This window comes from Mobula hypostoma, chromosome 24 (genome assembly GCF_963921235.1).
Source record: "Mobula hypostoma chromosome 24, sMobHyp1.1, whole genome shotgun sequence".
Taxonomy (NCBI): domain Eukaryota; kingdom Metazoa; phylum Chordata; class Chondrichthyes; order Myliobatiformes; family Myliobatidae; genus Mobula; species Mobula hypostoma.
Genome location: NC_086120.1, coordinates 7,220,021 through 7,245,812, shown reverse-complemented (window position 1 = coordinate 7,245,812; position 25,792 = coordinate 7,220,021). Strand labels below are relative to the sequence as shown.

Genomic DNA, 25,792 nt, shown 5'->3' with positions numbered 1-25,792 from the left:
TGATTGATCCACTCCTGTGCTTAACAGTTGGAGTGGGGTTCTTTACATGAAATTCTGCACCCTTTTTTCTCCAAACATACCTTTGCTCATTACGGCCAAAAAGTTCTATTTTAACTTCAGCAGTGCACAGGACTTCTTTCCAAAATGCATCAGGCTTGTTTAGATGTTCCTTTGCAAACTTCTGGCACTGAATTTTGTGGTGAGGATGCAGGAAAGGTTTTCTTCTGATGACTGTTCCATGAAAGTCATATTTGTGCAGGTGTCGCTGCACAGTAGAACAGTGCACCACCACTCCAGGGTCTGCTAAATCTTCCTGAAGGTCTTTTGCTGTCAAAACGGGGGTTTTGATTTGCCTTTCTAACAATCCTACGAGCAGTTCTCTCGGAAAGTTTTCTTGGTCTTCCAGACCTCAACTTGACTTCCTCCATTCCTGTTAACTGCCATTTCTTAATTACATTATGAACTGAGGAAACGGCTACCTGAAAACGCTTTGCTATCTTCTTATAGCCTTCTCCTGCTTTGTGGGCATCATTTATTTTAATTTTCAGAGCGCTAGGCAGCTGCTTAGAGGAGCCCATGGCTGCTGATTGTTGGGACAAGGTTTGAGGAGTCAGGGTATTGATAAAGCTTTGAAATTTGCATCACCTGGCCTTTCCTAATGATGACTGTGAACAAACCATAGCCCTAACAAGCTAATTAAGGTCTGAGACCTTGGTAAAAGTTCAAAAGCTCAAATCTCTTGGGGTACCCAGTCTTTTGCATGGTGCTCCTTTGTTTTTTTTCCCACTCTAAAATTGTCCAAAACAAAAATAATACACTAATCTTGCTTAAAATGTTGAAAAGAATGTTTCATCTTTAACTTTATGACTTTTGGAGATCAGTTCACCTTCTACTCACTTAACTATTCACAGTGACAGAAATTTTGAACGGCGGTGCCCAAACTTTTAAATGCCACTGTATTTGTCTCTCTCAACCCTGAGTGGTCTACATAAATTAATCATAAAGAGTAAACATGATGTTATTTTATCTAGAATGGAGCAAGTACTGTGAAAAATCAGCTAAACTTTGGGTTATGGTGAATGAGGGAGAAATATTCATAGAACATAGAACAGTATAGCACAAGAATGGGCCCTTGGGGTCACAATGTTGTGCCGAACCAGCTAAAAAGTAATTTTTTTTAAAAAACACTTAAAAGCTCTCAAAGAAACCACCTACCTACACAATGTTCATAATCCACAATCTTCCCCATATTCGTGTGCCTATCTGAATGTCTCTTAAGAGCCTGTAATGTGCTTGCCTCTACCACCATATCAGGTAGCACCTTCCGGGCATCCACCACTCTGAGTAAAAAACAAATTTAACCCTCACGTCTTCTTTGACCCTACCCCATTGGTATTAGACAGTTCTATCCCAGGAAAAAGATACTTCTTGTCTACTCTATTTATGCTTCTTATAATCATATAAATTTCGAACATATTTCCCTTCAGCCTTCTCTACTCCAGAGAAGACAACCCAAGTTTGTCCAGCATATGCCCTCTAAATCAGGCAGCATCCTGGTAAACCTTTTCTGCACCCTCTCCAAAGCCTCAACATCCTTCCTATCAACACACGTCAAAGTTGCTGGTGAACGCAGCAGGCCAGGCAGCATCTCTAGGAGGAGGTACAGTTGACGTTTCAGGCCGAGACCCTTCGTCAGGACTAACTGAAGGAAGAGTTAGTAAGAGATTTGAAAGTGGGAGGGGGAGGGGGAGATCCAAAATGATAGGAGAAGACAGGAGGGAGAGGGATGGAGCCAAGAGCTGGACAGGCGATTGGCTAAGGGGATATGAGAAGATCATGGGACAGACGGGGCCGGGGGGGGAACCTAGAGGATGGGCAAGCTATCCTCTAGGTCCCCCCCCCCCCCGTCTTCCATTTTGGATCTCCCCCTCCCCCTCCCACTTTCAAATCTCTTACTAACTCTTTCTTCAGTTAGTCCTGACGAAGGGTCTTGGCCCGAAACGTCGACTGTACCTCTTCCTAGAGATGCTGCCTGGCCTGCTGCGTTCACCAGCAGCTTTGATGTGTGTTGCTTGAATTTCCAGCATCTGCAGAATTCCTGTTGTTTGCGTTTTTAAACATCCTTCCTATAATGGGATGACCAGAGCTGTATACAATACTACAGAAGTGGTCTAACCAGAGTTTTTTAACTTGCAACATAATCTCTTGACTTTTGAACTCAATGCCTTGACAAATAAAAGCAAGCATTCCATAAGCTGCAACATGTCTTCAGAATTGCTCAAAATCTGTCTGCAGCTTTCAGGACAAATAGACTTGGGCTTGTTTAATCTTTCACTGAGATAAAAAGTATGATGTGCACCTGAGAATGCTAAGCTTGAGGGATCTGTGATGCCATTTTATTCAACAACCCAAATTTAGGAGTACATGAAAAATAGATAGCCAACTGTAGGATTGGTTACGTTCAGAATCAGGTGATCAGGTTTATTATCACCAGCTTATGTCATGAAATTTATTGCTTTGTGGCAGCAGTACATTGCAATACATGGTAATAAAAACTGTAAAGCTATAAATTATATATATATATATATATATATGTGTGTGTGTGTGGAAAAACAGGATAAAATGCTGAGAAACTGATTGAGTTCTGAAATCTGATGGCAGAAAGGAAGAAACTTTTCCTGAAATGTTGAATATCTGTCTTCAGGCTCCTGTACCACCACCTTGATTGTAGCACTGAGAAGATGGGGGTCTTTATACTTTATACTTCGTTGTCGCCAAACAATTGATACCAGAACGTACAATCATCACAGCAATATTTGATTCTGCGCTTCCCGCTCCCTGGATTACAAATATTAAATATAAAAAATATAAGAAATAGTAAAAACTAGTAAATATTAAAAATTTAAATTATAAATCATAAATAGAAAATAGAAAAATGGAAAGTAAGGTAGTGCAAAAAAACCGAGAGGCAGGTCTGGATATTTGGAGGGTACGGCCCAGATTCTGATGCAGTTTTGATGCGCTTTTTTTTAAAGGCATTGCCTTTTGAAAGGTGCCCTGGATGCTGGGGAGGCTCGTGCCCATGTTGTAGCTGAGTTTACAAACCTTTGCAGCTTTTTCTGATCCTGTGCAGTGGCCCCTCCATATTAGATGGTGGTGCAACCAGTTAGAATCCTCTCCTTGGTATATCCGTAGAAATTTGCGAATGTCTTTGGTGACATACCAAGTGTCCTCAAACTTCTGATGAAGTATAGTCACTGTGCTGTCATACCTTCTTTGCAATTGCATCAATATGTTGGGCCCATACTTCCTCAGACATGTTGACACCCAGGAACTTGATACTGCTCATCTGATCCCGCAATGAGGACTGTTCAATCAATTCCTTGGTTATACTGATGGAATTGATGGATTTGTGGCCAAGTTTGCAGACGATACAAAGATAGGTGTAGGGGCAGGTAGTTTTGAGGAAGCAGGGAGGCTGCAGAAGGACTAAGTCAGATTAGCAGAATGGGCAAAAAAGTGGCAGATGGAATATAGTGTCAGGAAGTGTATAGTCATGCACTTTACGAGAAGAAATAAAATCGTAGACTATTTTCTAAATGGAGAGAAAACATTTCAAAAAAACTGAGGTGCAAAGGGACTTGGGAGTTTCGCCCAGGATTCCCTAAAGGTTAATTTGCAGGTTGAGTCGGTGGTGAGGGAGACAGCTGCAATGTTAGCATTCATTTTGAAAGGACTGGGATATAAAAGTAAGGATGTCATGTTGAGGCTTTATAAAGCACTGGTGAGGCCTTACTTCGAGCATTGTGAGCAGTGTTGCGTCCCTTATCTAAGAAAGGATGTGCTGACATTGGAGAGGGTTCAAAGAATGTTTAGGTAAATGATTCAGGGATTGAAATACTTGTCATATGAGGAGTGTTTGATGGCTGTAGGCCTACACTCACTGGAATTCAAAAGTATGGGAGGGGGATCTCACTGAAACTCATCGAATGTTGAAAAGCTTCGATAAATTGCATTTAGAGAGGATGTTTCCTATGATGATGGAACGGAGATGAGGAGGAACTTCTTTAGCCAGAGAATGCTGAATCTGTGAATTCATCGCCGCAGATGGCTATGGAGGCCATGTCATTGGTATGTTTAAAGCAGAGGTTGATAAATCCTTGATTATTCAGGGCATGAAGGTTATGGGGAGAAGGTGGGAGATTGGGGCTGAGATGGAATGCATCAGCCATGATGAAGTGGCAAAGCAGACTAGATGAGCCTAATTCTGCTCTTATATCTTATGGTCTAAATTCTGTCTAAATGAACAGCAGTGGAGAATCCTAATACCACAAGTAATGATATGGGAATGATTGAATAGCATGGCTGTGATCCAGTCAATATTGAGATATTAAAACACTTGTTTTTTTCTTGTAGAACACTGATTTGGTGAAGGCTTCTTAGCCTGTTAATGCATAGAGTAAAGAAAATTAAACTTGAAGATACGTCAGAAAGTTGTAAAAGGTAAGTAACTATAATGCTTGCCCCGCCTCCCTTTACTTAAATATTAACCTCCTTGACTTTTGAAGTTGATGAGATTCTACCAGGATAACAATATTTTTCTGAGATGTTAAACAATACTGAGCTGGCCTGATTGTATATCTGCTGGATTGCTTGTGGCATCCAGTGACTCAGCAAGAACATTTCAAAGTGGAGACTTTTTAAACTTAGTAAACCACTGGGAGATGTCCATGCTGTAAGTATTAAAGATACACTGAATGCAGTTACCAGGTAAACTGATTTTGATGGTGGTTGGTGGGGTGGGGGGTAGTTCAGAAAATACAAAGAACCATACTAATGAAACAGTGGTTTATAACCATTACTTGAAATCCGGGGGATTTAATCAATCCCATGCATCTTTTCTTTAAAGAAAAATACAGTGGAATTTTGATGTTGGAGCCATGATCTTTGCTGAGCATTCTACATTGTTGATGCATTAGATCTATAATATAGAATTTTTGTTAAGATGGTTGCTGGAGCTTCACTATCCCATAGTTGCTTGCTGATTTTCCACTATTTATCACCTTTGACTTAATATATTTATTTCTTCTTGGGGCAGTGCTATGACAAGAAGGCAGCTATTTTATTTAAATTAGTTGGCAAAAGTATGTGGGGAGCATCATAATGAAGATCCCACCTCTTTCATTGTCTCCCAGAGCAGAGCAGTAAAGTAAGACGCATGCATAGGTTGAATGCATGCGTGGATCGATTAGCGTGGATTGATGAGCAAGGGCAGCAGTTCAGAGGGTTGGAATTGGCTAGCCACGAGTCTGGAAAGTATAGGCAGACCCTTCAACAGCACCATCAGAATGTAGGCTATCACATTTGTGATCAGGACGCAAGTGGCAGGAGTTGGGTGAGAACCATAGTGAAGTGCCATAACCTTGTAACTGAAAATAGGAGTCAATGTCATAATGTATGAAAAGGCTTTTAAGTCTGTTTAATCCTTTTAGGTGTACATGCTTTCATGAATCTGAGGCAAATATATGCAGAGAGGAGTAAGCTACACTATCATTTGTATTTTGTGTTTATGTACGGTGGGTGCACGGGTGAATTTTAGTTTGCATTTGACCATGGATCATTCCCTCCATAATTAACTGATTGTATTTTGAGTGATCGAGGAAGAGTGGAGCATATGTGAAGGTGCCTTGATATACACAGTGAAATAGCCCGGCTGCTGACAGTGTAATGTCAAATTCCAAGATTGGGATGCACATGGCATGCCCAGTGCCAGTGCAGCATCTGTGATACGAACAGGCTAACGTGGAGATTTTAGTTAAAAATTTATTATGTATTTGTTGTCACAGGATGGGCGAAAATTGAAGTAACAAATAAATGGCACAAACAATATACTTCAGCTTTGAATGAATAGTTTTCCTTTCATGGTACAATAGCCCTGGGATGTTAGAGGAGCTGGGTGAAAACATTGGCAATTCTAACCAAATGAATGGGCACCACAAGACATTTTTGAATATATTCATTCATTCAAAGTCTTATTTAAAGAAAAATTAGTAGCTTCATCATCGTATTCCCCAGAGTTGAAGAGAAATTTCTCTGTGTATATTATAATTCCATGGTTGTTGAGAACAATTTTTTTATGAGCCCTTTTAAAGTCTAATTTAATTTCTTGGAGGTAGCAGTGAAGGTTGTGTCTTACTATATATTCTTACAAAGTAAATCCTGGAAACAACAGTTTGGATTACACTTGGGGAATTTCTGTTACAATAATAAATACTGAGGATAGTGGAAAACTGAAATCAGGAAAAACTTGCAATCATTCAGTAGGTCAGGTCACTTCGATTATATAGAGAGAATCGTTATATTTGAATCATGTTCCCTCAGAGCCAGAATATCTCAAATGAGGAAACCTATCAAGCAAAGTTCAAAGTAAAATTTATTGTTAGAGTACAGGTATGCATCGCTTAACATCCACGATACGTTCTGTGAAATTGGACGTTATGTGATTTGGAAGTTGTGCGAACACCATATTATATACTTAGCAAACCTATATGGATTACCTGTGTTGACTAAATAGCTAAGAACATACACTAAAACTGTATACTGTACACTATAATAACATACACTATAATTTTTTATTTCATTTTAACCTTTCTAATTTTTTTCACTTTTTAAACTTCTATGTAAACACTTTCTTAGCCTATGTTACACACAATTTATCAAAGATGATTAGGACCATTCATATCACTGTTCTCAACTTCCTCATAGTGTTCCACTGGAAGAGTTTCAGGTCGAATAACCTGCGTTTGGAAGCCATAGTGCACTTTACTACGGTAATATTTTCAAAAGAAAATTAAACAGAGATAACGCTACTATACTCAAGAGTACCCAGACGGAATACAAGGTGTTCCTTATATTCCGCTCTGTCCGCCAGAGAAAGCAGGATCTCCCGGTGGCCACACATTTTAATTCCACGTCCCATTCCCATTCTGATATGTCTATCCACAGCCTCCTCTACTGTAGAGATGAAGCCACACTCAGGTTGGAGGAACAACACCTTATATTCCATCTGGGTAGCCTCCAACCTGCTGGCATGAACATTGACTTCTCAAACTTCCGCTAATGCCCCACCTCCCCCTTGTACCCCATCCGTTATTTATTTATTTATTTATATACACACTTTCTCTTTCTCTCTCTCCTTTTTCTCCCTCTGTCCCTCTCACTATACCCCTTGACCATCCTCTGGGTTTTTCCCCCCCTCCCCCTTTTCCTTCTCCCTGGGCCTCCTGTCCCATGATCCTCTCGTATCCCTTTTGCCAATCATCTATCCAGCTCTTGGCTCCATCCCTCCCCCTCCTGTCTTCTCCTATCATTTCAGATCTCCCCCTCCCCCTCCCACTTTCAAATCTCTTACTAGCTCTTCTTTCAGTTAGTCCTGACGAAGGGTCTCGGACCGAAACATCGACTGTATCTCTTCCTAGAGATGCTGCCTAGCCTGTTGCGTTCACCAGCAACTTTTATGTGTGTTGCTCCACAACACCATGCTTTCTTAGTCTTCTGTTTCCTGATGTAGGGTTTTCAACCTGAAACCTGGATGTGACTTCATTGTATGAAAAGAAGTGTGAATTAGTAGCTTTTAAATAAAGCACAAGCATATTTAATTTGCAGCATATTTTTCCATTTTAACATGGTTGTAAGACAATTTGTAATGTGCATCAGTTACCATACTGAAGTAAAGGTTAACATACTACTCGTCCTGTTTTTTTTTTGCTCCTCCCACTCTGTTGTGAAGTAATTGATTTCAATTAAATAGCCACTGGATTTTTGGCATGTTTGTCACTGTTAAACAATGTACGTTTGGGATGTTTTTTTTGTGGGCAGTGGAGTTTAGAGGATAGTCATAGTCATACTTTATTCATCCCGGGGGATATTGGTTTTCATTACAGTTGCACCATAAATAATAAATAGTAACAGAACCATAAATAGTTTAGTAGTAATATGTGAATTATGCCAGTAAATTATGAAATAAGTCCAGGACCACTTGTAAAGTTTGATGGCCACAGGCAGGAATGACTTCCTGTGACGCTCTGTGTTGCATCTCGGTGGAATGAGTCTCTGGCTGAATGTACTCCTGTGCCCACCCAGTACATTTTGTAGTGGATGGGAGACATTGACCAAGATGGCATGTAACTTCGACAGCATCCTCTTTTCAGACACCGCCGTCAGAGAGTCCAGTTCCATCCCCACAACATCACTGGCCTTACGAATGAGTTTGTTGATTCTTTTGGTGTCTGCTACCCTCAGCCTGCTGCCCCAGCACACAACAGCAAACATGATAGCACTGGCCACCACAGACTCGTAGAACATCCTCAGCATCGTCCGGCAGATGTTAAAGGGCCTCAGTCTCCTCAGGAAATAGAGACGGCTCTGACCCTTCTTGTAGACAGCCTCTGTGTTCTTTGACCAGTCCAGTTTATTGTCAATTTGTATCCCCGGGTATTTGTAATCCTCCACCATGTCCACACTGACCCCCTGGATGGAAACAGGGGTCACCGGTACCTTAGCTCTCCTCAGGTCTACCACCAGCTCCTTAGTCTTTTTCACATTAAGCTGCAGATAATTCTGCTCACACCATGTGACAAAGCTTCCTACTGTAGCCCTGTACTCAGCCTCATCTCCCTTGCTGATGCATCCAACTATGGCAGAGTCATCCGAAAACTTCTGAAGATGACAAGACTCTGTGCAGTAGTTGCAGTCCGAGGTGTAAATGGTGAAGAGAAAGGGAGACAAGACAGTCCCCTGTGGAGCTCCAGAAATCATTCAGCAAAAAAACTAAACCGGCTGGACACAGTATCTTTGGGAACAGAAACATAGATGATTCAGTTTGCACACCGGAAATAGAAACCAAGAGGATAAAAGAGCAGATTTATCGTAATAAAGTTTAACTTGCCACTGTAAATTCCCCTCATTGCCTGTAAGTGATAAAATCAGAAAGGAATTGTGAGAATGTGGGAAGAATTAAAATATATATTAACTGGAAAGAGTATTTGGAAGTGGCTACCTGGGAGGGATTGTAAGTGCTGTTTCATGATGTAGGGTCTTAACCTGAAACATGTTCAGGGAGGTGGCTATGTATGAGCTATGTAATAACATCAGTGAATATGTGAGCTCTGTGACTGGCTGCATAGAGAACTGCACTGAGGATATCACTGTTAATTAAGCACATCACTGAGGGCAAATCAAAAGCCATGGTTGACAGCAGAGGTCTGAGCACGGCTGAGAGATCGATGCTGCCTTCAGATTGGGGAATAAGACAACTCTCAGGTCAGCAAGACCCGTGCCATCATGAAGGCAAAACGGGATTAATCAGAATCAGGTTTATTATCACCGGCATGCGACGTGAAATTTGTTAACTTAGCAGCAGCAGTTCAATGCAATGCATAATCTAGCAGAGAGAAAAAAAATAATAAATAAAACATAATAATAAATAAGTAAATCAATTATGTATATTAAATAGATTTTTTTAAATGTGCAAAAACAGAAATATTGTATATTAAAAAGGGTGAGGTAGTGTCCAAAGCTTCAATGTCCATTCAGGAATCGGATGGGAGAGGGGAAGAAGCTGTTCCTGAATCACTTTCAGGCTTCTGTACCTCCTACCTGATGGTAACAGTGAGAAAAGGGTATGCCTTGGGTGCTGGAGGTCCTTGATAAAGGGTGCTGCCTTTCTGAGACACCGCTCCCTAAAGATGTCCTGGGTACTTTGTAGGCTAGTGCCCAAGCTGGAGCTGACAGGATTTACAACCTTCTGCAGCTTCTTTCGATCCTATGCAGTAGCCCCTCCAGACCAGGCAGTGATGCAACCTGTCAGAATGCTCTCCACAGTACAACTATAGAAGTTTTGAGTGTATTTGTTGACATGCCAAATTTCTTCAAGCTCCTAATAAAGTATAGCTGCTGTCTTACCTTCTTTATGACTACATCAGTATATTGGGACCAGGTTAGATCCTCAAAGATCTTGACATCCAGGAACTTGAAGCTGCTCACTCTCTCCACTCCTGATCCCACTGTGAGCATTGGTATGTGTTCCTTCGTCTTACCCTTCCTGAAGTTCACAATCAGCTCTTTATCGTCTTACTGACGTTGAGTGCCAGGTTGTTGCTGTGGCACCATTCCACAAGTTGGCATATTTCACTCCTGTACAGCCTTTCGTCACCATCTGAGATTCTACCAACGATGGTTGTATCGTCAGCAAGTTTGTGGATGGTATTTGAGCTATGCCTAGCCACACAGTCATGTGTATACAGAGAGTAGAGCAGTGGGCTGAGCACACACCCCTGAGGTGCACCAGTGTTGATCGTCAGCGAGGAGGATATGTTATCACCAATCTGCACAGACTTTGGTCTTCTGGTTAGGAAATCGAGGATCCAATTGCAGAGGGAGGCCCAGGTTCTGCAACTTCTTAATCAGGATTGTGGGAATGATGTTATTAAATGCTGAGCTATATTCGATGAACAGCATCCTGACATAAGTGTTTGTGTTGTCGAGGTTGTCTAGGTGGTCTAAAGCCATGTGGAGAGCCATTGAGATTGTGTCTGCCATTGACCCATTGTGGCGATAGGCAGATTGCAATGGTTCTAGGTCCTTGCTGAGGCAGGAGTTCTGTCTACTCATAGCCAGCCTCTCAAAGCATTTCATCACTGTTGATGTGAGTGCTCCCAGGTGATAGTCATTAAGGTAGCCCGCATTATTGTTCTTTGGCACTTGGTATAATTGTTGCCATTTTGAAGCAAGTGGGAACTTCTGCCCATAGCAGTGAGAGGTTGAAACATCCAGAATATACAACCATTTCTGTGAAACCAGAGATATGAGGCACATGTGGCAGGGCATTCAAATCACTCTGCACGTCAGTGCCAGTGACACCTCTCTTGATCGGCTCAATGTCTTTTACAGTCTGTTTGAGGCACAGAGTGATGTGCTGACAGAGAAGGCTCACCTTCCCCTCCGACCCCCAACCTCCTCCCCCCAAGGAGCAGGCACTCTTGTCTGGCCACAGCTGATGTGAGGAAGAGCCTAGCCGGGGTCAACACATGAAAAGCTGCAGGGCCTGATAACTTGACTGGTCAGGTGCTGAGGTTCTATACAGCCCAGTTAACCAAGGTTCTAACAGACATCTTCACCAGCTGTCTGGGACAGTCCACTGTCCCCTCAGGCCAACATCATCCCTATGCCCAAGAGGGTGACAGTGCCCTGGCTCAGTGAGTACCATCCAGTGGCACTGACCTCAATAACAAAGTTCTTTGAGCATCTGGTTATGGATCACATTAATACTTCCTGCTACTTTGGATCCTTTCCAGATCGGTTATCGCTCAGATTGGTCCACCATAGCCTGTGCCCTCCACTCTGTTCTGTCTCACCTGGAAAATTGTGCCTCATATGTCAGGATGCTGTTTATTGACTTCAGCTGAATGTTTACTATGATCATCCCTCAGAAGCTGGTGGGTAAACTGTCCTCATTGGGTCTCAAGATCTGTCTCTGTAGCTTGATCCTAGACTTCACAGAAAGGCCATAGACAGTCCATGTTGGCAGAAACATCTCTTGCTCCGTCATGCTGAGCACCGGCACTGCCCAGGGATATGTACTCAGCCCACTGCTGACACATAACTGTATTGCTGGTTCCAGTTCAAACTGAACCATTGAGTCCACGAATGACTCAGTGGTTGACCTCATCAGTGGTGATGAGACAATGTACATAGAGAAGTTAGAGCAGCTGGTGGAATGGTGCAAGCACAACAAATTGAGTCTCACTGTGGACAGACCAAAGAGATGATTGTGGACTGTAATGCACGATTAACTTAAGAAGTTGCAGGGTGACCACTCCTCACTGCGTATACACGGGTCCTCTGTGGAGAGAGTTAGGAGCACCGTGTTTCCGGGAATGCACATAATGGGCAATCTCATCTAGTCCCTTGACACCACCTCTCAAAAAAGCACAGCTGCATCTCCATTTCCTAAGGAGATTGAGACACCCCCCCATTTTTAACCAGTTTTTACAGGAGCACTATTGAGAGTGTCCTGACCGGCTGCATCATCGTATCTTATGGGAATTGCAAGGCATCTGACCACAAGACCCTACAAAGGGTTGAAAGGATTGTTGAGAGGATCATCATGGTCTCTCTTTCCCCCACTGGAGATATTTGTCGGGAGCGTCAGCAGTGCCAGCATTGTCAGTGATCCCTCCCATCGATGTAATAATATTTTTGACACCCTACCATCAGGCAGTAGGTACCATAGCATTAGGAAAAGAACTGTCAGGATGGATATCAGCTTCACCCCTGCCCCCCCCACCCCCCCCCCACAAAGCCATAAGATTACTGAGACTACTGAACTCCCTGCCATCACCCAGGTTTCATCATGTATGAAGTAGCAGCAGCATTAGACTGTTTACTTTTTAACATACATCTTTGTGTGTGTGTTATATGTACTGTGTTGCGCATCTTAGTGTGGAGGAATGTTATCTTGTTTCTCGGTTTACATGTGTACGGTTGAAGGACAATAAACTTGAAGTTGAACTATCTGGCGCAGGAATCTTTTGAAGGCCAACTGGTTAGAGCTCAGGACCAATATGTTCCTGTGAGGATGAAAGACGAGGATGGCAAGGTTTGGGAGCCTTGGATGACAAGAGACACTTTAAGAAAACACATGTAAGCTGAGATCAGACAAGACCTTAAGGAATGTTAAGGGAAGAGGAAAGAACTTAAACAAGGAATTAAGAGGGCTGATAGGGGCCATGAAGGAAAAGAAAAATATCAGTGAAAATTGATGTAGATCCCTTACAGACTGAGATGGGGAAAGCATGTTAGGAGGAGGAGGAAATGGTGGAAAAATCACACAATTTCTTTTTTGCTTCTGTCCACATGGGAGAAGAGAAACTTTGAAATTGCCAAGTTCAAGTTTACAGTGAATGAGGAGTAAAAAAAAACTTAGTCCATTAATTTCTCTAAATCCTAATTTTCCACCAGTGCTGAAAGTCTGTAACCATACAGTCTTAATTTTGTGTATCGCAGAATTTTGAAAGAGTTGGCCTTGGAGATGGTGGATGCATTTTTTTTTAACCATTTCAAAATTCCACAGATCATACTGCAGTATTCCATTAGCTTCGTAGGTTGTCTGTCTTCTCACAAAATGGTATGTAGTAAATGTAAGCCCACTATGTAACAGGCAGGAAAAAGAAATTGGAAAACTACAAACCAGTATCAGATCACCTGAGAAAATACTAATAGGATTACTAAACGTCAAACTAGATCAATTAAAGATAAATTGTAGTTGGTAATCTGTTAGTTTTTTTTATTTGAGATTGTAACTTCTGGGATAGAAAAGGAGGGGATAGCAGATGCAATGTAGTTGGAAACATTTCAGAATTCAGCAAAGCAGCACCCAAAAACTAAGTGAAAGTAAACTACCAGAGTAATTTATTATTCTACTTTCACTTAGTAATTCACAAAGTGCTGTAAGGTTATAAATCAAAATTTTGAGGTAATGTACTGGCATGCATCGATTAAGAGTCAAAAACAATGGGAATAAATAGCAAACAACAGGAATTCTGCAGATGCTGGAAATTCAAGCAACATACATCAAAGTTGCTGGTGAACGCAGCAGGCCAGGCAGCATCTCTAGGAAGAGGTACAGTCGACGTTTCAGGCCGAGACCCTTTGTCAGGACTAACTGAAGGGAATAAATAGGTTATTTCTGGCGGCTTTGACTGGAAGTTTGTGGTTGCCGCACTGATTAGTGCTCTGATGTGAGTTGTTCCCGATATGGTCAATGATTTGTATAGGATATCAAGTGTAATAAATTTAGTTTCATTGAATGTGCAATTCTGGATGGCAGTATGGCTTGTAAGAAGACTGCACAGAGGCTTGAGTTGTGATATGTCCAAGAAAAAGGTTGAAGATGTGGAAAACTTCGGTCATGATTGTTGAGAAAAAAAGCCAGTAGTTTGTTAATGGTGAGAGACTGAAATGTGTTAGAGGTCAGAAAAACCTAACTTTCATTGTAAACAAATCAATGAAAGTTAATTTGCAAGTACAGCAAGATTTGGAAGGCATTTATTGTGTTTATTCAAGAGGATTTGAGTATATGGAGTGGAACTATAGTAGGGGAATGGTCAGATACAGTTCTGGTCTCCCACCCAGAATGAATGTACTTGTGATAGACTACAACAAAAGTCACCAGATTAGATCTAAAGTGGGGGAGCAGTCCTCAGAGGAGGTTAAATAGACTGCATCCACATTTTCTTGAATTTAGGAGAATGAGAGGTAATCTTAATGAAACATCAATAAACGGGATGTGACAGGATGAATGTGGTGGAAAACATTTCCTCTGACTGACTGGATTACAGCTTCAAAATAAGGATTTGGGTTTGAGAGGTAAGGGAAATTTTCTTTGCCCAACTTGTGAATCTCCGTAAATTGTTTACTGAAGAGAGTAATGCAGTGCACTCCCCGAGTCTATTCAGTCTTAAAGACAGTCATTAGTCTGCAAAGAGGTAGTCAGGTGAAAGGTCAGTCAAGATCTTGTAAGGTAGAGCAGGAATGTGGGATTGACTCACCTATTGTTATTTCTTGTTCTATTTTGGAAGGAATGCAGTTTACTCTTAATTCAGTGCTACTTGTTTCAAACAATTTTAGTATTAATTTGTCATTTTAGCACAGACTTTGTTGAAAACAGGAGAGGAATTCAGATCTGCATTTCTTTTGTCTTTTATGACCAGATATCCCAAATTGTTTTGCAGCCAATAAAGTGTAGCCACTGTTGTAATGTTTTGAAAGTATTTACCAGTAATAAAGGTTTCTTCACTTAGAAGGTTCATGCATTGCTAATTTTATTACAATAATTATTATTCCTGACATATGGGCCAACATCTTGTTGAACTATTCTTTGCTTTTCTTTTGCTGCTCTCGTTTCCTTATTGCTATTGCTCTTTAAGTATTATTTCTAACTGTGTGTGACCAGCATTTAGATTTATGCAAGATGCATTCACATTTAGACTGACTGCGATGTGGTTTCGCCTTGCACTGAAATTACAATATACAGTGACCCAAACCTGGAACTGTGGCCTGGCCTAATATGATAATTGGAGAACAGCATTGTACCACTTTACCTTAACACCAACATACAACACAAAATTAAGTGCGGCTTTTATTCAAATCATTTGGATTTGCTCTGATAATATTGTTCCTAAAATGTGTAGGATATAAGTATTCTGATTGTGACCAGGAAACTTTATTTTTCCCCTAAGAATTTTGTATAGTGTTTATTTTATTTATTTAGCGATACCACACGGAGTAGGCCCTTCTGGCCCTTCAAGGAATGCTGCACCAGCAACCCCCAACAAACCTGATTAACTTCAACCTAATCACAGTACAATTTACAATGACCCATTAACCTATTTGTTACATCTTTGGACTGTGGTTGGAAACCAAAGCAACAAGGGAAAACCCAGGCATTCCACGAAGCAGACGGATAGACTCATTACAGATGGCACCAGAAATGAACTCTGGAATGCCCTGAGCTGTAATAGCATCATGCTAACTACTACGCTACCATGGCGCCCTATATAGAGTTTTTGTGCGTTGTTAGTATCATGTGCGTTCAAGTGTATAACTACATCGATTATCTTGGGGTTGATTAATTGTTGGTCTGTGCTGTGTTAGTTGAGTTCAGTAGGTTTAGCAGTGGGACCACAACTATTAGCATCAACAATTCAGGGTTATCTGTTCTTACTCCTGTTTGTTGTTCAGCAATTCTTACTGAAGTGTGTAGGCTTGAGTAGTAATTGTTCACATTTCTGTATTCTAAATTGTTATAGCTCTGGGAGAAATTCATTATATTCTGATGTATGCAGTATTTTTCCTTATTAGAAGTGTTGATATATTAATACATTCATGAATATAAAACTAATGTAAGTTGAATTCCATAGATAGTACCTATGCAGCCGTATTATAAAATCAGATGAAGAATTATTCTTAAATAGATAGATCAGGTCAGCAACTGAAACATCACAGTCCTCGTGCTAGATTCCAAAGTTCTTTGAACAAGGTCACATAAGGTGAGCAGCTAGTCACTCTCCTGGTTTTTGAGCTGGTGTTCATTTGGATAAGGTATCTGATGGTTTCCAGTACTTACAGAAATGTTAAGATAGTGCAAACCATTGCCTTCAGAAACAGGACGAGAATTGGAAAGGAAGAAGAGATTCTGCTTTATAGATGGGATTGATGGTGTTTGGTTGTAAGATGAGTAGGAGACGTGATGGTTTTCAGGAGGTGTTCTGATTTGTTTTGTGGTTACATGTATAAAATGAAAATGGAAGAAGTGAGCACATTCCCACAGAGTTACGTAATTTATAGTTGATGTAGTATTTAAGTACAGTGCTTCAGATTTTTAAAGTGCTGAGAGCTGGAGGTTCCTTGGCTGTAACTATTTATTTAAATTGCTGACTTTATAGGGAAGTGCTTATGTGAAGATTTCCTGTACTTAAAATCTCCCTGATAATCATCTGCTGAGAAACTGAAAGAAACATCGAACAGCTGATTGTCAACGTGGTTTCAGTACATCAAACGAAAGTTGCACATTCGCCTTATTTGCTAGATGGCAACACAGTGAGGAACTTGGTCCTGGCACTAAGAACAATAATTTTATATGGTAAATATTTTTTTTATAAAAGGCTAAAATAAGGAGATAAGAGAAATTTCTCATTACTTAGACTTGTTTTCTCTGTAATTGTTAATGATCCAAAATTTAAGATTTTGCTCAGAATGTTCGCTCTGTAAATTTATGTGAAAAGATCATTTTTAATTTATACAGTATTTACAATTTCAATACCTTACTGGTTTAAATAAATTATAAGGTGTCTTAATGTAGTAAACATAGAAAAGAAAATTTTCACTCATGTGATATTTGCTAGAGCAGAGAAATAGCTAAATTCCACTTATAATCCTGGTGTAGAATGACAATGCATGAGTGCGCCTTTTTGTTTTTACCTTTTGAAAATAAGGTGCACAGGGATATCAGCCTGAATCAAAGGGTTGTATGTCCAAGTCCCATTCCAGGGTTTTGTGCTGCTGATTGATGCAGTATTGTGGCGTTACTGTATTGTCAGGTGCCATATTTAACTGAGGCCTGGTCTTTGAGATAAATGTTTGAGATCCTATGGCACTATTCAAATAAGAGGAATTTCTTGAAGTCCTGCCCAATATTTATCCCTTTTCAGTACCATTTAAAAAAAAAATCACTATAACCCATTTATGCCACATTTCCTGCATTACATCAGTGACTGCGCATCAAAAGTACTTGGCTGTCAAGCGCTTTGGGATGTCCTGAGGTTGTAAAACGTATTTGCAAATTCATTCATTGTTTCACTGATTTGTTTTTAAGTCTCTTGCTTATCCCTAGTTTTGTAAATGTTGGATTTCTATTCCCATTGTTAGTTTTATTACGGACAATAATTTATGATTTCTAATAAATCACAGATGTTTCCAACTAATGAAAATGATCTGAATCCCCTCTTGATCAATGCTCTCTAATCTCTGTTTTATTAAGATGATAGTCTGCCATATTCTTATCTCTCACAATTGGACTTACAAGATGGAGCTTGATCTATGGACTCTTAGAGACTATTTCTGAATGGAGTATACTGCATTTATAACACTTGTAGGACATTAGTTGAACAAGAGTGCCTTTGTAGTTCAAGGAAATCATTTAAAATTATTCAGTATGAACACTTGAATTTTATTCTTTTAATTCTGTGTAAATTAAATGTATAATAAACATTTTCTGCTGACGTATCAAGCAATGAAAATGTCTATATACTAATGTACATTTTTATGCTGTGCAATTATAGATTTTTTGTTTTCATTTGTGGCATTGAATTGATTCAGCTGTGTAGCAACGGTTGAGGAGATGGCCACAGTAGAAACACTGTCCGAAAACACAGTAGCAGAAGATATGGAAGATGAATCCACACCGTTCTACGTTGAGAAGCACTCTTGGGATGGACTCAGAGAGATTATCCACAGCAGCAGGAAGTATCCTGGCATTGTCATTAACAAAGCACCTCATGATTTCCAGTTCATTCCAAAAAATGATAAATCTGGGCACCATTCCCATCGTGTGTATTACTTGGGTAAGTATTAAATAATATCAGAATGTTAAACCACACATCAAGAAAGAACTCAAGCTGCAAAAAATCATGATGCAGCCAGCTTTAGGTTATTGTTGACCTTCCAGTGGATAAAGTGATGGGATGCAAACCTCCTTCTGAGTATAACATAGTTGGAACTTGTTTCATTGTAGTTTTCTATGGCTTAATTTTCCTGGGGTAAATTGGGAAGAAAATTGCCCATAATTTAAAACCATTGTGTATCTATTTGGAGTCAGTTGGCTGACTGAATTGTCACATGTACATAGGGTAGTAGAATGTATTTGTCGAGTATATTGAAATTTTCTGAATTATTCTGCTCTAAAAATGTACGAAATATATTTAAAGCCATTCCTTGATATATGAGAAAGTAGTGCAGCTGGAAAATATTTCAACGGAAATAACATAAATTGCAAAGTCTGGGTGAAATGCAGAATGTGAATTTTATTACATATGTTCCAGTTTGCAGAGTGTAGTGGAAAATAGTTTCATAAGTCAGAGGCATAGCCCATAGTGGCATTATAGTGAAAAATCACAGTTCGAGTGATCATTAAGCCAGGGTGCCTGCCTGTACTAGAGTGATCAATTCTCTGCCAAGAGCCAGCTGAGTTAAGTTAATACCAACTTTGAGTGTGGGAAATATGTTAAGAGCAATTGAAAGAGCAAGTACTCTTCCCATGGTCACTTACTATTGAACCAGATTAGGAGATTCAGGGATTGTTCTTGGACTCGAGAAGGCTAAGGTGATGTTCACTTGTATTCGTCACAATTAAACTTAGCTAATTTCCTTTAGATTTTCTGTATCTTTTTGGTACTGAACCAGTGTGCTAATGAAACAATAGCTGGGCATTAACAGCACACTGCTGAGATCCTGCCAAAAATTTTACTACAAACATTTGTTTCAATCATTAGCTGGCCAACTTAATAGTCATATTTTTGTCCGTTAACAATGCAAATTGTCTTTTTTTATATAGGGATGCCTTATGGGAGTAGAGAGAACTCTCTTTTGTATTCTGAAATCCCAAAAAAGGTCAGGAAGGATGCCTTATTGCTGCTGTCTTGGAAACAAATGCTTGATCATTTTCAGGTGAGGCTTTTATTCAGTGAAAGCTTTCTGGCTTGATGACATTGTGTGCCTTAGCGGTATTGCTAGTAGATCTGCTGCCTCACTGTTTCAGTGATCGTGGTTCACTTCTGACCCTGGGTCCTGAGTGTTAGAGTTTGTACATTTTCTGTTATGGCATGATTTCTTCCAGGTACTCCAATTTCCACCTATATCCCAAAGATGGTTGATTAATTGGCCAGTATTTATTGCTCTTTGTGTGCAAGTGAGGTAGAATCTGAGGGAATGGATAGGAGTGTACAGGGAATAAAATAGAATTACTGAAACAGGTTTGTTGACAGTTGGCACTTATTTGGGGGACTGAAGGACCATCCTTGTGACCAAAATGCAGAGTGTCACAGAGTGCTAGGGCAGCAATTTATCACTGTTCTTGTGGTGTAATGTTGCCAGTCTATGGCAGTAGGAGGGAAGATTGTATGGGGAAACATTAGTTGCTTAGTAATCTTCCTTGCTTTCACTGTTTATTATGAAATAGAACTAGATGCAAGGGCATGGAGTTGTATGATGTCTGGAGTAATATGAAATGAGTAGCCTTTTTTCTCAAAAGGATTGAAACTTGTTTTAAACACAAAAGTCTGCAGATGCTGGACACCCAAAGCAATACTTACAAAATGCTGGAGGAAATCAGCAGGTCAGGCACCATCTATGGAAATGAATAAACAGTCAATGTTTCCGGCCTAGACCTCCTTCAGGACTAGAAAGAAAGGGGGAAAACACTGGAGTAAGAAGATGAGAGGAGAGGGAGGAGGGTAGGGAGAAGGTGATAGGTAAAGCCAGGTGGGTTGTAAAGATAAAGGGCTGGAGAGGAAGGAATCTGATGGGAGAGGAGAGTGGACCATGGGAGAAAGGGAAGGAGAAGGAGACCCATGGGGAGGTGATAGGCAGGGGAGAACAAGAGGCCAGAATAGAAAGGAGAATAGAAGAAATTTTATCAGAAGGAGAGGTCAATATTCATGCCATCAAGTTGGAGGCATTGCTCCTCCACCCTGAGGTTGGCATCATTGTGGCACAAGAGAAGGCCATGGACCAAATGTTGGAACGGGCATAGGAATTAAAATGTTTGGCCACCAGGAAGTTCTGCTTTTGGCAGATGGAGTGGAAGAGCTCAGCGAGGTAGTCCCCCAATTTACGATGGGTCTCGCCAATGTAGAGGAGGCTGCATCGGGAGCACTGGACACAATAGACGACCCCAGCAGATTCACAGGTGAAGTGTTGTTGCACCTGGAAGGACTGTTTGGGGGCCTGAATGGAGGTAAATGGGCAGGTGTAGCACTTTGGGAATGACAGAGGGAGCGATCCCTGCAGAAAGTGGATTGGAGGAGGGTAAGGGGTCGGCAACCTTTTTGCCTCTGTGGGCCGGATCGCGTATTAATGAGCGGATGATGGGACAGATAAATGCCATAAAAAAACTTGAAATATGGGAATTATCCATTTAAATACATCTAGTTATGTTTTGCCTCAAATTAATGAATAACACATGCTAGAAAATCATTTGTGCTTAACCAAGGATGCCAATTAGTAATCAAAGAACTCAGTTTAGTTTTTCTGTGCCACCATTGCTGGTGCTCCATCAGTTGTGATGCCATTTACCTTTCACATTAAGTTTCATTTCTAACATCATTCTCAGCAAAGCTTCAAAAATGTCTGCTCCAGTAACCGTGTCCTTCATAGGAATTAATTGAATAAACACTTCAAAAATTTGAAAAATTGAGGTCACTCCTCGAACAAACACTGCAAGTTGAGCAGTGTCTCTCAAGACTGTACTCTCATCAAGCACAATTGGGGGAAAAAAAATGCAATTCATTGCAGGCATCCCTTAAACAACTTTTAACATCTGCTGACATTTCTTCAACTCGCTGTGTGATGGTTCTTGCTGACAGGCTGATACATGCAAATAAAGATTTCTTTTCAGGACAAACAATATCCACCACTGCCAGTAAACATTCTTTGACAAACTCTCCATTTGTAAAAGGCTTCATCTTTTCTGCAATACGTTTTGAGACTTCGTAGCTGGCACTGGGTATTTCCTTCATTTTCACTGCTTTTCGGCACTCAACGTCTACCTTCCTGTGTTTTGCATTCATTGCCATCGGAATTTTTTTTCTTTGATTTTATTTTGAAACGCGAGTTATTCAACAAGTATTGTAGCACATGTACAGGTTTCCCCTGCCATCCGAAGGTAGAGCGTTCCTTTGAAACAGTTTGTAAGTCGGAATGTCGTAACGTGAAGAAGCAATTACCATTTATTTACATGGGAAAAATTTGTGAGCGTTCACAGACCCAAAAAATAACCTACCAAATCAGCCAAATAACACATAAAGCCTAAAATAACAGTATCATATAGTAAAAGCAGGAATGAAATGATAAATACACAGCCTATATAAAGTAGAAATCCTTTTCTGCAATCATTGCTGCACTGTCCAACGTAGCGAACATCTCACACAAGCGCTGTCGGCAGAACCACTCGGCTCCAGCGCTCTTGGCAGAACCATTCTCTCCTTTAAGCTACGAAGCTGCCAAATCATACCAAATAATACTTAAAAATACACAGCCTATATAAAATAGAAATAATGTATGTACAGTATAGTATCACTTACTGGAATCGGGAAGACAGCGAGCACACTGATGATGGTGTGTTAGGCTGAGTCATCGGAGGTTGGGCTGGTGGGACACTGGGGTGTCATCTCATCGTCATCTGTTTCCATCAGGGCAGGCAGGTCATCTTCTTCTATGTCTGCCTACCTCGATGTCGAAGGTCTAGGTTCGTCGTCTGCTGTGGCTGATTTTTCTATCATACAGTTCTTTGTAAGCACTCAAACCATCTTGGAAATATGCCTAAACCTACATACCTTTTCAAAATTAAGGTCATACTTTTCTGCAATCATCGTTGTCAATTGCAGCGAAAATCTCACGCAGTTGCTTCACGTTCAGTTCCTGGACGACTTCACTTTCGGTCCGTTCGCTACTGCATGCGGTTTCAATTGTTATCCTTTCCCCTTCCAATTGCATCAGCTCTTCATCTATCAGTTCTTGGTCATGGGATACCAAAGCCTCTTCAACATCGTCTTCGTCAACTTCCACAAGCCAAGCTCACTTTGTCCTTACTTCATTCACCACGATCGAAACGCTTAATTATGTCTAGTTTTACGCTAAGTGTAACACCCTTACAAGCTCTTTTAGGCTTTTCCAATACCTTAGAACTCATCTTGTTCACGGATGCTCAGAATAAATCGACATAAAGCACAGATGCTCACAGGCACGTGTTTAAGCAATGCCGGCTAGAATACAGTTCCGGGGGAGGAGCTTGGCTGCCTTTTTTCACATGCTGCCTTTTTTCATAACAGTGAAAACACCTTCTGTTAGCGAAAACAGGTAACTAATGTAGGTCTTTCATAACAGCGAGGTGTCGTAAAGCGAACGTTCAAAAAGCGGGGGACACCTGTAACTATCTGGATATTTAGCGTGGATTTCTTGTTAAAACACAGTGACGCTGTTTCTGTTTACAAATCTGAACGATCCCATCTGAAAACCTGCGTGTGCACGAAGAGTATCTAATACATATTAATAAGGTAGTCTGCCTTCCCATCATTCGCATATACCAGTGTTTGGTTTGGAACAAAATGGAACCTGGGGCCAGTGTAATAAGACGCCATGCATGTCCATCAATGTGGTCGCATGAAACACTCAGAATAAAGAAAAATCGCGGGCCGGATAAGCGTAGTATCTCAATATTTGCTTGCGGGCCGGTCAAAATAACTTTGCAGGCCGGATCTGGCCCACGGGCCATAGGTTGCCTACCCCTGATATAGTTGGTGGTAGGATCCTTTTGGAGATGGCAGGAGTTGCAGAGGATGATGTGTTGGATGCGGACACTCATGACGTGGTAGTTAAGGGGAAGAGGAACTTGACGGAGAGAGCCAGCAGGTTACTATTATTAAGGCGACAGGAAGATACGGTGAGCGTGGATGTTCAGAAAAGATGTTTAGATGTTCTTGTTAAAATCTCTATCTCAACTGAAAGGTGATGTCTGTTATTCTGTTGCACAGATTCCAAGTTGAAACAGCTATTTTGATTTTTCTTTATACCTTACTCATAACACTTTCCACGTAGCAGCTTAAATACTATTCACAACTATACGCGTTATCTTCATCACCACCTCCATGTTCAAGCAAAGCAAGTATTACTATGTTTATAAATTTAAAAACTCTTGCATCATGTGCATGGTTTATCTATGTTGTAGTAAATAGTCTAGTCCTGGTATTTAATCATTCTGTTTGTATTTCCGTCTATTTTTAAGTGAATCTTGGGTGAGAAAAATGTTGACGTGGTTTAAAGTTGGTATATTTATTCAGAATAGATCAGCATTGTATCTGAGATTAAATAAATCTCAGGGTTGTATGTGGTGGCATGAATGTACTTTATTAATAAATTGACTTTGAATTTTGAAATAACTGTCTCCTAGAATATGTCGTTGAGCGAACTTAATTAGTGTTTTTTTAAAAATAATTTTGTACCAACATTTGACCCTGAGAGCCAGAGACCCAGAACACGATTATCTCAGAGAGGTAATGACCAATGTGAGGAAGCTCCTCTCACTCTGTTGTACAGTCAGTGGCCAGTTTATTAGGTACAAGAGATATGTTCATGGTCTCATCCACTTCAGGGTTCAACATGTGTGTTTAGAGATGTTCTTCTGCACACCACTTTTGTAATGCATGGTTATGAGTTTCTGTTGCTTTGTTGTCAGCTTGAACAAGTCTGGTGATTCTCCTCTGACCTCGCGTTAACGAGGCATTTTTGCCCACAGAACTGCCACTCACTGGATTTCTTTAATTTATCACAGCATTCTCTGAAAACTCTACAGACTGTTGTGCGTGAAAATCTGATGTAAAGGAACAAACTGCTCACCCACTTGATCCATTTAAATAAAAAAAATTGTGAAAATTCATGCTTGACTCCAAGAGAATGCTGATGATATTCTCTGATAAAGCCACATTTCCCAATTACCTTTCTAACAGTTGACTTGCCTTAATCTGTCACATTCAAAGAATTAGCTCCACATGTAGTAATCCCATCCTTTCTGTTACTCAATTGTATTTAACATTCACATTTGCTTTGAATTGCTTCGCCCCCAAATGCATCATTTCACACTTTTGTTAAACTCCATGTGCTGTAAATATTCCCAATTCACCAAATTTTTCCAAGTTCTGCAGATCTTAAGGTTGTTTTTTGTCATCTTCGGCTTTTTTTGAATCACTGACTCATGGAACACTATTGCATGATACTCCAGTCTGTAAAACAGACATTTATCATCAGTCCTTTACCAATTTTGCATCAACGTAACCTTTGTTCCTTTTGAAACACAAATTAACTCTATTGTCATGGCAGTTTATTCATTACTTGATAGTTTATTAGATACTTTTGAATCTTCATTTGTGAATCAATCCTGTACTTTACTTCAATAACTGGTCCTAATTTTATATTCACAACAGAATAGGTGAGAAACTGCAACTATGCAGCAAATGAACAGGAATGAAAACCAGACATGGAGTGATTTCAAAAGAATTTTTTGAAACTGCACTCTGTGGAGAAGGGATTTCTTGACAACGCTTTGATTATATCTTTCATTCTCCTGTCAGATGTATAGACTGCCACTAGAAACAAAACTTTGAGTAATTTTAGATTTAGAATCTTAGAGCATGGTAACAGGTCCTTCTGGCCAAATGACCTAGTGATACTCAATTATGCCCATGTGACCAATTAACCTAATTGCACGTATGTCCTTGCAATGCGGGAGGAAACCCTCATTCCAAACACTCAAAACTATTCAATAAGAGTCAAGTCCTTGGCCTCAATACCTCCTTGTGCAATTGTATCCTTGATTTCCTCGCTTGCAAACTTTAGCCTGCAAACTGACAAGTGCACCATAAGGCTGTGTGCTTAGTCACTTGCTTTACTCGCTTATATAATGCTATATTTAAATTTGGCAATGACACCACTGTTGCTGGCAAAATCCACATAAAGGAGGAAGATTGAAAATCTGGCTGAATGGTGTCACAATAACAACCACTCACTCAATGTCAGCAAGAACACGGAGATGACTGTTGACTTCAGGAGGAGGAAAGAGGGAGTCTATGAACCAGTCCACATGGGGGAATCAGAGGTGAAGCGGGTCAGCAACTTTAAATTCCTCTATGTTACCATTTCAGAGGACCTGTTCTGGGCCCAGCACTTAAGTGCCACTAGGAAGAAACCACAGCAGTGCCTTTACTTCCTTAAAAGTTTGCAAAGATTTCATCTAAAATTTTGCAAACTTGTATAGATGTGTGCTGGAGATATTGACTGGTTGCATCACAGCTTGGTTTGGAAACACCAATGCCTTTATATGGAAAAAATCAATAAAAAGTAGTGAAGCAACAAACACAAAATGCTGCGTTCCACCAGCGTTTTGTGTGTGTTGCTTGAATTTCCA

At 40.4% G+C, this 25,792-nt stretch overlaps 1 protein-coding gene across 6 annotated transcripts in view; it reads left to right on the top strand.

Moving 5' to 3' along the window:
- Window positions 1–25,792, top strand: part of LOC134337533 (dipeptidyl peptidase 9-like) — a 124,386-nt gene that overhangs the window by 27,779 nt on the left and 70,815 nt on the right. For 3 of the 6 annotated variants that reach the window (XM_063032630.1, XM_063032629.1, XM_063032631.1), the window contains 3 exons: window positions 4,417–4,503; window positions 17,938–18,182; window positions 19,172–19,284. In XM_063032630.1, the coding sequence (XP_062888700.1) occupies window positions 4,451–4,503; window positions 17,938–18,182; window positions 19,172–19,284 (411 nt within the window). In that variant the 5' untranslated portion in view covers window positions 4,417–4,450. Of the gene's footprint in view, window positions 1–4,416; window positions 4,504–16,505; window positions 16,703–17,900; window positions 18,183–19,171; window positions 19,285–25,792 lie in introns of all 6 variants that reach the window. The other 3 variants (XM_063032632.1, XM_063032633.1, XM_063032634.1) reach the window with 2 other exon arrangements.